Source organism: Lynx canadensis, chromosome C1 (assembly GCF_007474595.2).
Source record: "Lynx canadensis isolate LIC74 chromosome C1, mLynCan4.pri.v2, whole genome shotgun sequence".
Lineage (NCBI taxonomy): Eukaryota > Metazoa > Chordata > Mammalia > Carnivora > Felidae > Lynx > Lynx canadensis.
The window spans coordinates 84,898,526-84,911,137 of NC_044310.1; the positions used below are offsets into that span (position 1 = coordinate 84,898,526).

General features: G+C 35.6%; 1 protein-coding gene across 1 annotated transcript in view; it reads left to right on the top strand.

Moving 5' to 3' along the window:
* Window positions 1-12,612, top strand: part of AGL (amylo-alpha-1, 6-glucosidase, 4-alpha-glucanotransferase) — an 83,534-nt gene that overhangs the window by 60,964 nt on the left and 9,958 nt on the right. Inside the window, exons 27-31 of the mRNA XM_032594343.1 lie at window positions 171-282; window positions 7,487-7,622; window positions 9,126-9,238; window positions 10,175-10,386; window positions 11,582-11,679. Coding sequence (XP_032450234.1) covers window positions 171-282; window positions 7,487-7,622; window positions 9,126-9,238; window positions 10,175-10,386; window positions 11,582-11,679 — 671 coding nt within the window. The remainder of the gene's footprint in view (window positions 1-170; window positions 283-7,486; window positions 7,623-9,125; window positions 9,239-10,174; window positions 10,387-11,581; window positions 11,680-12,612) is intronic.

Below are 12,612 nucleotides of genomic sequence, written 5' to 3' on the forward strand. Positions count from 1 at the left end.
GCCAGAGGCTGACTGTTTAATGTGGGATATAGGAGCTTCCTTCCCCAGTCCCACCCCATTTCTCTTCCAGAGGAAAATAATGTTTTCACAAAACTACAGTTGTGGGATTTGGGAAAAGGTAAGAAAAATGCAGTTTCTAACAAAAATAACATCCATTGTATCTCAAACAGGATCAGCCATTGTTTGAAGTAATACAGGAAGTAATGCAAAGACATATGCAGGGCATACAGTTCCGAGAAAGGAATGCTGGGCCACAGATAGATCGAAACATGAAGGATGAAGGTACATAACTTTACATAGTAAAGATTTACTGATGAGGTGGAATTAAACCTTGTAATTGTTCATGTATTTTTTTAAATTTGTTTTAAGAGAGAGAGAGAGCAGGGGAGGGGCAGAGAGAGAAGGAGAGAGAGAGAGAGAGAGAGAGAGAGAGAGAGAGAATCTCAAGCAGATTCCACATTGTCAGCACAAAGCCCATTGTGGGGCTCTATCCCACAAACTGTGAGATCGTAACATGAGCTGAAACCAAGAGTCATACGCTTAACTGACTGAGCCACCCAGGAGCCCCTAATTGTTCATGTATTTGACAAATATTTTATTTGTGTGTGAAACTTCAAAATACAACAATGAGAAAGATTAACACAGTTCCTGATCTCACCGGTTTAGTTTTAGTTTCTAGAGGAAAGATAAAATTTTATATCTTTTTAATTTTGTATCTTTTTGCCAGCCGATTTAAAAGGTAATTTTGGTGGTTGCATTTATAAGCATAATAAATGAGGGCTTACTATGTGCTGGGCATTGTGCTAACTACTTTACCTATGTTATTCCCATTTAACACTCCCAAGAACATTGGGGATGCATTATACTGTTCCCAGGTGTATTGATAAGATGACCGAAGCAGAGTAGCTTGCCCAGAGTCACACAGCTACTAAGTGGCAGAGCTAGGATTTTGTCCACAATCTTTCTCTGTAACTTAGGCTCTTATAAGATTCTTTTTGTAAAAAGCTTTGTCTACAGAGTTAAAATAGACCTACTCTTTTAACCTCTTTTAAGTTTATCATGTTCCTATTTTTATGGCACACTATCATCATCAGCCAATGCAAGGCTAATGACAATTTATTTTATTATCCATTCCCTCTGGAGACATTCCGTACAGGAAGTAATATAAAGACACATGCAGGGCATACAATACATATACATTTGCTGTATATCTATATATTGTTCTGTGAAACATATACTGCTTTATGTGCATGTAGATTTTAACTTTTTAATTTTGAAAGAATTAGAGAGTGATAGAAAGCTGTAAAAATGACACATAAGAGTATACTGAGGCCTTCATCCAGCTACCCCAATGAGGATATCTTATCTATTTTATCTATATCTTACTGTAATACAATATCAAAATCGGGAAGCTGACATTAGTTCAATACTGTTAACTAGACCATATTCAATTTTCACCATTCTTACATTAACTCATTTGTGTGTGTACATGTGTGTGCATGGCTCTGTGTAATTTTGCCCCATGTGTAACTTCATGTAATCGCTACCACAATCAATCTATAGAAATGTCTTCTTTGTGCTACCCCTTAAGAGTCACACCAACAATCCCTGGTCTCTGGCAACTACTAATCTGTTCTGCATCTCTATAGTCTTGTCATTTTTTAATTTTTTAATTTTTATTTTTTTAATATAATTTATTGTCACATTGGCTTATATACAGTACCCAGTGCTCATCCCAACAAGTGCCCTCCTCAATGCCCTTAACCCATTTTCCCCTCTCCCCTACCCCCCCATCTACCCTCAGTTTGTTCTCTGTAATTAAGAGTCTGTAGTTTGTCATTTTAAGAATGTATATAAATGGAATCATATAGCATGTAAATTTTTGAGATAAGTTCTTTCACTAAGCATATTCCCTTTGAGGTCCATCCAAGCTGTTGCATGTATCAGTAGTTTATTCCTTTTTATTGCTCAGTAGTATTCTCTTTCCTGGATGTAACATTCATCTGTTGAAGGACATTTTGGTTGTTTCCATTTTTTGGTTAATATAAATAAAGCTAATATGAACATTTATATACAGGTGTTTGTATGAACATAAATTTTTATTTCTCTGGGACAAATGCCTGAGAATGTGATTGGGTCATATGGTAAGTATGGATTTTGTTTTATAAGAAACTGCCAAACTATTTTCCAAAGTGGTGTACCATTTTACATTCCCTTCCGCAAACTTGAGAGATCCAGCTTCTCCACATCCTCAGCAGCATTTGACGTTAATCACTTTTTTTAAGCTGTTCTGATAGTTGGGTACACCACTACCCATTGTGGTTTTAATTTGCATTTCCCTAATGACCAATGGTATTGAACATCCATTCATGTGCTTATTTGCCATTTGTATCTCTTTTGGATGAAATGTCTGTGTCTTTTGCCCATTTTTTAATTGGAGTGTTGGTTTTTTCCACTATTGAGGTTTCTTGTGTATGTAGCAAAATCCACATAACATGTTTAACAGTTTACCATAAAATGTATCATTTTAAGTGTACAGTGGCTTTAAGTACATTCACGTTATTATGAAACCATCATCACTATCCATCTCCAGAACTTTTCATCATCTTAAACTGAAACTCTGTACCCAGTAAACAATAACTCCTCATTCCCTCCTCCCTCATCCCTAATAACCACTATTCTACTTTGTGCCTCTGTAAATTTGACTATTCTACATGCCTCATGTACATGGAATCATGCAGTATTTGTCCTTTTGTGTCTGGCTTATTTCACTTAGCATTGCTGTATCAGAGCTATATATACTATACTCTTATGCTCTTTGATTAAGTACTACCAAATTTCTTTCCATAATTATTATGCCAGTCTGTATTCCCACTGACAATCAAAGTGGCTTCTTCTGTGCCCACACGCATTGTCCACTAATCTCATGGGTATAAAGCAATATGTAATTGTTGTTACTTGTGATTCTCCTATCACTGGTGAATTTGAGTATTATTCATATGTTAATACCTTTTTAGAAAGTTTCCTTTTCTATAAATTGTCCTTTCATGTTCTTTGCCTTTATCTTTCTTTTAGCATTCCTGTATTTTTCTTGTTGATTTCAAGGGGTCCTCATATATTCTACAGCAATAAACTTTTATGTGCAATCTGATCATCTTTTCTTTCCATATCTCCTACAACATCCTTCAAATTTATTTGAGTTAGTTCAATGAGCTAATCTCATTTATTTGTTACTTATGAAACCTCTCAGAACACTGCCTAGTAAAAAGTGATCTATAAGTTGCTATAGTTGTTTTTATTGTGATGTGAACACTATCTTCAAGCGTTTTTCTTTTTTCTTTTTAATTTTTTTGAATGTTTATTTTATTTTTGAAAGAGAGAGAGATAGAGTGGGGTAGGAGCACAGAGAGAGGGGGAAAGAGAGAATCTCAAGTAGGCTCCATGCTGTTAGCACAAATCCAGACACTGGGCTCAAAATCACGAACCATGAGATCGTGACCTGAGCTGAAATCAAGAGTCGGACGCTTAACCGACCTAGGCACCCAGGCACCCCTTAAAGGTTTTATTTTTAAGTAATCTCTTACCCAACATGAGGCTTGAACTCACAACCCCAAGATCAAAAGTCCCACACTCTACCAATTGAGCCAGACAGGCACCCTGCTTCTTTTCCTTTTATAGTGGTTAGATTCATCTGGTATCTAATGTTTTCTTCTTCTCAATAAGCTCATGTTCCCTTGATTAGTAGTAACTCCATACAGCTCTGAAAAGAGGCAATCTCATTAGCTTATAACACAACAATATTAAAAGCCTAGATAGAGTGAAAGCCCAAGAGTGGCTGGTCAGGTTTCACTTGTTTTTGTCAGTTTCTCCCAAAAATTATGTGAATTCTTCAAATCAGTACCTCACATTCAGTTCTGTAGTTTCTCTAGGGGTGATTTTGGGGAGAGATCCCATAGCCTGGGATATTTTGCCATTTCATCAGAAACTACAAAAATATGATTTCTTTGTTACTTTTTTTGTACATTTGAAGCAACCTGTCCTTTTACAGTTGTTTTAACCCATGTACCTTTTTGTGTATGTTTCTCTTGCTCCACTAAATCTCTGAGAGGAAAATCACTAACCACTGATTATCCAATTATTGCCATGTATTTAATATCCAATTATTGTCATATATTTAATATCAGATAAATTAAAAGCCTCCTTGCCTTTGTGTATTACTTTGCAAACATTTTCCAGAGGCTAGTACCTCTATCCCTAGCTTACAGTTCAGGAAATAAGAAGGGGAGGCAGACAAGTAGTTTGCCCAAGGACATGGATAGTCCATTAATAAACATGAGAGAAGCATTCAGTCAGTCTTACCGGCACTCAAACAAATTCATATTAAAGTTGGTCACCATTTTTCCTCTACTAAATTATCATGAGACAACAGAGCGTGAATGAAAGCGCCAATGCTAGACACAGACTTGCTATCTTAAAAATCCCATCTCTGCTCATTTTCTAGCTGTGTTCCCTTGGATAAGTTTTAACTTCTCTTTGCCTCTCTCTTCTACATTTGTAAGAGGGAGATAATAGCAGCACCTACCCCCTAAGGTTGATACAAGGATTCAATGAAATATGTATGTTAAAGCACTTAGAGCAGTACATGGCACATAGTGAGTTCTATAAGTCTACTGTTTATTATTAGCAAAAAAACCAATGTATTCATTTGCTGGGACTAGGATAACAAAGTACCACACACTGGGTGGCTTAAATGACAGAAATATATTGTCTATCAGTCCTAGAGGCTAGAAGTCCAAAATTTAGGTGTTGGCAGGGTTGACTCAACCTTCGGTCTATGAAAGAAGGATCTGTTCCAGGTCTTTCTCCATGGCTTGTAGATGGCCATATTCATGGTTACATGGTGTTCTCCCTGTATCTTCACATCAGCTTCCTTCTGTGCATTGTCTGTGCACAAAATTCCTCATCTTATAAGGATACTGGTCAAATTGGATTAAAGCCCAGACTAATGCCCTTATTTTAACGTGATTAACTTTTTTAAAAAAAATTTGTTTTTACATTTATTTATTTTTGAGAGACAAAGACAGAGCACAAGTGGGGGAGGGGCAGAGAGAGAAGGAGACACAGAATCCAAAGCAGGTTCCAGGCTCTGAGGTGTCAGCACAGAGCCTAATGCAGGGCTCGAACTCACAAACTGAAATCATGACCTGAGCCAAAGACGGACGCTTAATCGACTAAGCCACCCAGGTGCCCCAAATGTGATTAACTTTTTAAATTCCTGTGTGCAAATAAAGTCACATTCTGATGTACTGGGGTTAAGATTTCAACATATGAATTTGGGCATTTACACAATTCAATCCATAGCAAACAGTAACAAATAATAGATTTTAGTTTTGAGAGATATTCAGATACTACTGATGGTATTGCAAATTGACTCATTCTTCTTCGAAAGCAACTTGGAAAGAGAGAGAGAGAGAGAGATCCACATATATTTTATGAGATACAAAATATTCACATGTTTTTGTTCATAAATGTATTCCATTTCTGGGAATCTAGTCTATGAAATAACCTAAAACACAAAAAGTCCATATTACATGATACTGATCATAACTTTGCTTATAATCACAGAAAAGAATAAAATAGTTATGTCTAAGAGGAAATGTTTAAATTGACTTCATTTGTTTTGTTTTGATGTTTATTTGAGAGAGAGAATGTGTGTATGAGAGGGGGAGGGGCAGACAGAGGAGGAGAGAATCTCCACATGGGACTTGATCCCATGAACTGTGAGATCACATGAACTGTTGAGATCCCATGAACTGTGGATCACTGAGCTACCCAGGCGCCCCTGTTTACATTTACTTGAATGAAAAATTCAATAATTTGTAATGATTATAATTTTTATAATTTGTGTAATATTATTTGAATATTAAGAACTATATGGGTGTTGAATCTAATACATGAAAAATAGTTGGATTTATTTATGAAAATATTACTATTCTGTGAAAAGATTAGAAAGGAATACATAAATGTAATACTTTTTCTTAGGGTAATAGGATTATGGACTCTTGTTGCTCTTTTTTTAAACACTATTGTTTTTACTGTAAAATGACCATCTTTTTAAGTGATCTATTTCAGCTATTTCAGATAACTCACTAAGTCATTGGCAAATTTTGACGTAAACTCAAAAACTTATATTCCTTCTTGCATGTTCTAAATTACATTTTAAACAGTAGTTAGGGACGCCTGGGTGGCTCAGTCAGTTAAGCATCCAACTTTGGCTCAGGTCCTGGCCCATATCGGGTGAGTTTAAGCCCCATATCAGGTGAGCTGGAGCCCTGCTTCGGGATTCTCTCTCTCTCCCTCTCTCTCTGCCCCTTGTGGGATTCTCTCTCTCTCCCCCTCTCTGCCCCTCACTCACTCAAGCTCTCTCAAAAAAAAAAAAAAAAAAAAGTAGTTAAAACCTCATTTAGTTAATTTATTGTTTGTGGTGGTAACATACAAATTGTATACATGATTGAACTGGTAAAAATCACTGATACTTTTTTATCTTTCAGTTAGGACACTAAATAGATATAGATTTTATACTTAAAAGAACATTTTTTGTGATATCTCTGAATTATTTTAATTTTTAGATTTAATTGTAAAACATTCCAGTTAGAGAAAAATATAAATTATACCTTGAAACCTAGAAATAAAATTAGGCAGATATTAACATTTGATCATATTTTCTTCAGATCTTTCTGTTTTGTGTTGAAAATAAACCATCAGAATTGTATGTAGAGCTTCATCTCTCTCTCTCTTCCCTCCCTCTCTATAATTAATGACTATGCTAGAATCAGGGTTTATTATTTCCATTTATGTTTTGAATTTTATGAGTTTGTGTTTGAGTATGTGTAAATTACATATGTATTATGTAGTATATATTCAGTATATTGTATAGTATGTATTCAGTATATTATATTACATTATATATGTATTCAAACTATAATATATACACATAACTATATGTTTTAAATATTATCATATTAGACATAGTCATATAGACCTATATGATTATATATATTAGTACTGTCTATATTTTAAACTTTTAAGAAAAGGTATCTTATGCATATCCTTTTGCAACTTGTTTGCTCAATCATTTTGTTTTGGGGTTTTGCACATTATGATTCATGTAAATCTAGTTCATTAATTTGAAATGGTATAGAGAGTTTTACACTGTATGAATAAACCACAGTGTTTATTCACTTCTCTGCTTAGCAGTTATTTATTTTCTTGCTAATACAGTGTTGCATTGAATATCCTTGTGCGTACCTTCATATGCACATGGGTAAGGATTTCTCTAAAGTATGTGTCTAGAAGTGAAACTACTCTATGGTAGAACATACATGTCTTCAGCTTTTAAGGCATTAGCACAGTGCTCTCCAGAGTAGTTATCCTAGTTTGTTGTATTCCTTTCAGATTTTATAAATGTTTTGTTTTGCTTTTCTAGGCTTCAATATAACCGCAGGTGTTGACGAAGAAACAGGATTTGTTTATGGAGGAAATCGCTTAAATTGCGGCACATGGATGGATAAAATGGGAGAAAGTGACAGAGCCAGAAACAGAGGAATCCCAGCCACTCCAAGGTAGTATTTATTTGTATTGTGCATATATAATTATACCCTTTTTAAAACCACATACTTATGGAATCTTTTATTCTATTAACCACGAAGTCTTCATATTAAATCGGTCAAAATCTCTCTCCCTTCATCCACTCCCTCCTCTCCCACAGCACACACACGCAACTCTCTTATTACAAGTCATCAAGGAAAGCTGTCTGTTCTTTTCAGGGAGTTCTCGGGGGGTGATTCCCGACAAGCACCTCAAAGGAGTGATTCATTATTATTATGATTCGTTATCCCTGTGGTTAAGATCTTAACCTAAAATGCTTTCATTGTAAACATTTCATGATGCCCATCTTTCATGCATATAGAAAACACCCCATTACCCAGTCCTTTTTGAAATACTTTTAATTTCTGAACCTTTTATCCTTCTAAATTTTTTCGTCTTTTCTCCCATTATTTCTTTTTATGGTTTTAAATGCTTACTATAGTATCAAATCTGAGAAACTCTTTTCTTATTCTAAATTTTATCTTCAGTCAGAACTGTGAAAAAAATCATTTAATTATAGCTGTTGTTATATGCTTTGCGAATTCTTTTTAAAGCATGTTTATTTCGGTACGTTATTAGGTCTCATACTTCCCTTTCATTTTCCTTAAAAATGAGCTTTCAGGGGCACTTGCGTGGCTCAGTCGGTTGAACATTCAACTCTTTTTTTAATTTTTTTTTTTTTTCAACGTTTATTTATTTTTGGGACAGAGAGAGACAGAGTATGAACGGGGGAGGGGCAGAGAAAGAGAGGGAGACACAGAATCGGAAACAGGCTCCAGGCTCTGAGCCATCAGCCCAGAGCCGACGCGGGGCTCGAACTCACGGACCGCGAGATCGTGACCTAGCTGAAGTCGGACGCTCAACCGACTGCGCCACCCAGGCGCCCCTGAACATTCAACTCTTGATTTCAGCTTAGGTCATGATCCCAAAGTCACAAGCCCCGCTTCAGGCTCTGTGCTGGGCATGGAGCCTGCTTAAGATTCTCTCTCTCCCTCCTCCTTCTGCCCTGTTCCCCAACTTGTGCTTTCTCTCTCTCTCTCTCTCTCTCTCTCTCTCTCTCTCTCTAACTCTGTAAAAAAAAAAAAAAAAAAAAAAAAAAAAAACACACACTTTCAAATTACTAAGTATACTTTCCCTGGCTTTCTCCAGTCCTTCTATCCCATGTTTTCTGTCTTTGGTACTCTGTTTCAATATTCTCTGATGCATTCCCTACCTTTTCCAGCTGCCATCTTCTTTAACTCCATAATCACCATTCCACTTCACGGAACTTTTTTTAATTGTTAAGTAGGTAAGCAATGGCAAAATAATTAGAGGAGAGATTTCTTATGTATGCAGTATACATTTCAATAAAGTGAGGGGCTTTTCATAGTTGTTTTTATAACATTAATTATACAATTCATCAGAATTATTTATTGAATGCCATTTAAGTAGTGCTTAAATGACTCCAACCCACAGAGTAAAATTTATTTTAATTTTAGAGATGGGTCTGCTGTGGAAATTGTGGGCCTGAGTAAATCTACCGTCCGTTGGTTGCTGGAATTATCCAAAAAAAGAATTTTCCCTTATCATGAAGTCACCATAAGAAGACATGGTAAGCTGTGCATTTTATTTAAAAAGAAACTTCAAATGTACAGTCTATACTCTTAATCTACATAATCATCATTTGACTCAATGAACTAATATTAGAAAACTCTTAAGATTAAGAGGAAAGAAAGAACATTAATTTCCTACTATGAAATTGTAACAAACCTCGTTACTAACCATATTTTTATAGCAACTTTGAACTGAGATATGAAAAACATCACAGTTAATTGCCTTATTATGCTTTCTTTTCCTTAATGTGACTGTGAGCAAGTTGCATTTTTGTGAACACTTATGAAATCTTTACATCTCTTTTTCTAGAGCTATCTGTCCAAAAGAAATATAATTTTAAATTTTCTAGTACTCACATTAAAGTAAAATAAAAAGAAACAGGTGAAACTAATTATGATAATATACATTATTAACTCAATATGTGCTAAATATTATTTCAACATGTAATAAGTATGAAATTATTCATGAGCCATTTTACATTCTTTTGTGGGGAGAGTATTTTCTGTGAAATCCAGTGTATATTTACACTTCTGGCACTTCTCAATTAAGAGTAGCCTCATTCCAAGTGCACAGTAAATGTAACTTTATCAAACACGTTAAGAGTGATACAAAGACAAATCAGGGATCATTTACTGGAGTCTAATTCTTTTTGGTAATATAACAAAAGATAATTTTAATTTCAAGCTAGAGTCCTTCAAAAGACCCTGACAGTTGTAAGAAGTGGGTCATTTATTGCCTAAATATTACTCTTTGGCTGTAACTAAATGTATGGATTTCTTTGAATGCTTAAAAACTGCCAAGTCTTTTATCAAAAGACCCTGACAGTTGTAAGAAGTGGGTCATTTATTCCCTAAATATTACTCTTTGGCTGTAACTAAATGTATGGATTTCTTTGAATGCTTAAAAAACTGCCAAATCTTTTATCATGTTTCAGGAAAGGTTGTGACAATCTCATACGATGAGTGGAACAGAAAAATACAAGACAACTTCGAAAAGCTATTTTATGTGTCAGAAGACCCTTCAGATTCTAACGAAAAGCATCCTAATCTGGTTCACAAACGTGGCATATACAAAGATAGCTATGGAGCTTCAAGCCCGTGGTGTGACTATCAGCTCAGGCCTAATTTCACCATAGCAATGGTTGTAGTAAGTGAATTGCTACTTTCAAATTTCAAAAACGTTGTGGTAGAGTGTATTTAGTTCTTTATTCCCATTTGTTTTCAAATTCATGTAGTTGCCAAAAAGTATATTGTTTACTAGCTAGTTTTATACCACCCTTAACCTATGACATTCGGTATCAAAAAACAGAAAATAATAGATGATTACTAATGGAGTGCTTACCAATGTTTTTCTTATCATAGCACACATAGAAAATAACGATATTTATACAGTACATTGGTCTAAATTGATTAGGTTGATCATGCCAGATCCAACTGCTTCAGTTAGCCCCAGGCCCCGCCCAACTTGAAAGCTGATGGCATCCGTATTTGGGCACACCTGTGCTGTGACCAGTGCGTGCCTCAGCATACAAACTGAAAAGATCTAGACTGGTGAACTAATGAAAGTTGCTTCGACTCATATTCTGTTTCCTTGTTGTATTGCTGCAATTCACTCTAGAATTCTAGACTCTATTTTACCTCTTAGTCTAAAAATAAACTGTAAGAACAGTAAAATAGAGAGGGTATGTGTTCTTCCATGACTACATAGCTGTCTCCACCTTGTCAAAAAAAGCACTAAACATGGAACTATAAATTATAGTAGAATAAAAGCTGCAAAAAAAGAATAAAAAATGCAAAGGTACATAAAGATAGCTTCTACTCAATGTGCATTTGATTTCATTTAACCATTACAATAAATGCAGATTCTTAGCCACCAGTGTTTTCTCTCCTCCATATCACAAGTACATTTACTTGTGCTGTTAGAGTGTAAGTCATTCTGTATTTTACTATGACCCCAAAAGCAAAAAATGACTACCAGATATACTTAAAGGAAGCTATTGCAAACATCCTGAAAAATGAATTAGATGGGTTTAAGTGTGTTCTGCCTTCATTGTAGCTGAGGCAGCTTCCTTTTGGAGCTCATAACTTTCTTAAAATGACACAAGGAAATAATCACATCTAACAGCTTTGCTCACTTCTAAGGCCAAGAGCAGCGCACCCACATCAGCCCCATAGCATTAGATCCAGTTAAGCTTCTGCACTTGAAATGAGTTCTGACGCACACTGTATTTTTAAACCGTTTTCATTTCTGAGTTTATGAATAGTTTATGTTCCACTGTGGGTGGAAACTAATTCTTTTGTGATCTTAAAAAGTTTGAATATTCACTTTTGATATTCATTAGGCCCCTGAGCTCTTTACTGCAGAAAAGGCATGGAAAGCTTTGGAGATTGCAGAAAAAAAATTGCTTGGTCCCCTTGGCATGAAAACTTTGGATCCAGAGTAAGTTGCAGTATAAATATTAAGAATATTATTCATATTATATTTAATATATAATTATATTTATATTTAATCTTGGCATGAAAACTTTGGAACCCCAAGTACGTTGGAGTGTAAGTATTAAGAATGTTGTTGTTGGGGCGCCTGGGTGGCACAGTCGGTTAAGCGTCCGACTTCAGCCAGGTCACGATCTCGCGGTCTGTGGGTTCGAGCCCCGCGTCAGGCTCTGGGCTGATGGCTCAGAGCCTGGAGCCTGTTTCCGATTCTGTGTCTCCCTCTCTCTCTGCCCCTCCCCCGTTCATGCTCTGTCTCTCTCTGTCCCAAAAATAAATAAAAAACATTGAAAAAAAAAAAAAAAGAATGTTGTTGTTGGGGCGCCTGGGTGGCTCAGTCAGTTGAGCATCCGACTTCGGCTCAGGTCATGATCTCACAGCTTGTGAATTCTAGCCCTGCATCAGGCTCTGTGCTGACAGCCCGGAGCCTGGAGCCCGCTTTGGATTCTGTGCCGCCCTCTCTCTGTCCCAACCCACTCGCATTCTGTCCCTGTCTCTCTCAAAAATAAAAAAATGTTAAAAAAAAAAAAAAAAAAAGAATGTTGTTGTTGATGTTTATATTGCATCAACCATAATTTTTTTGCTTGTCAGTAAACTCTAAAATTGTATTCAAACTGAGTTTTTAAGAACACCATCTGTATCTTCATTAAACATCAGTGTTCACAATGCTTGTCCTATATTTAATAATCAATAAGTTTTATGTTTATAAAACTAATATGTCATGAATATTTCCTAATGTTTACTTTTTCTAATTGTAGAAGTAATACATGATTATTGTGAACATTGGAAGTATAGACATATTGTCTCCTCAAAGACAGTCTTTAAAATTTTCCAAGTTATTACCCCTAGCAGTTCCCTCCATATTTCTTTTTTTTTTTTAATT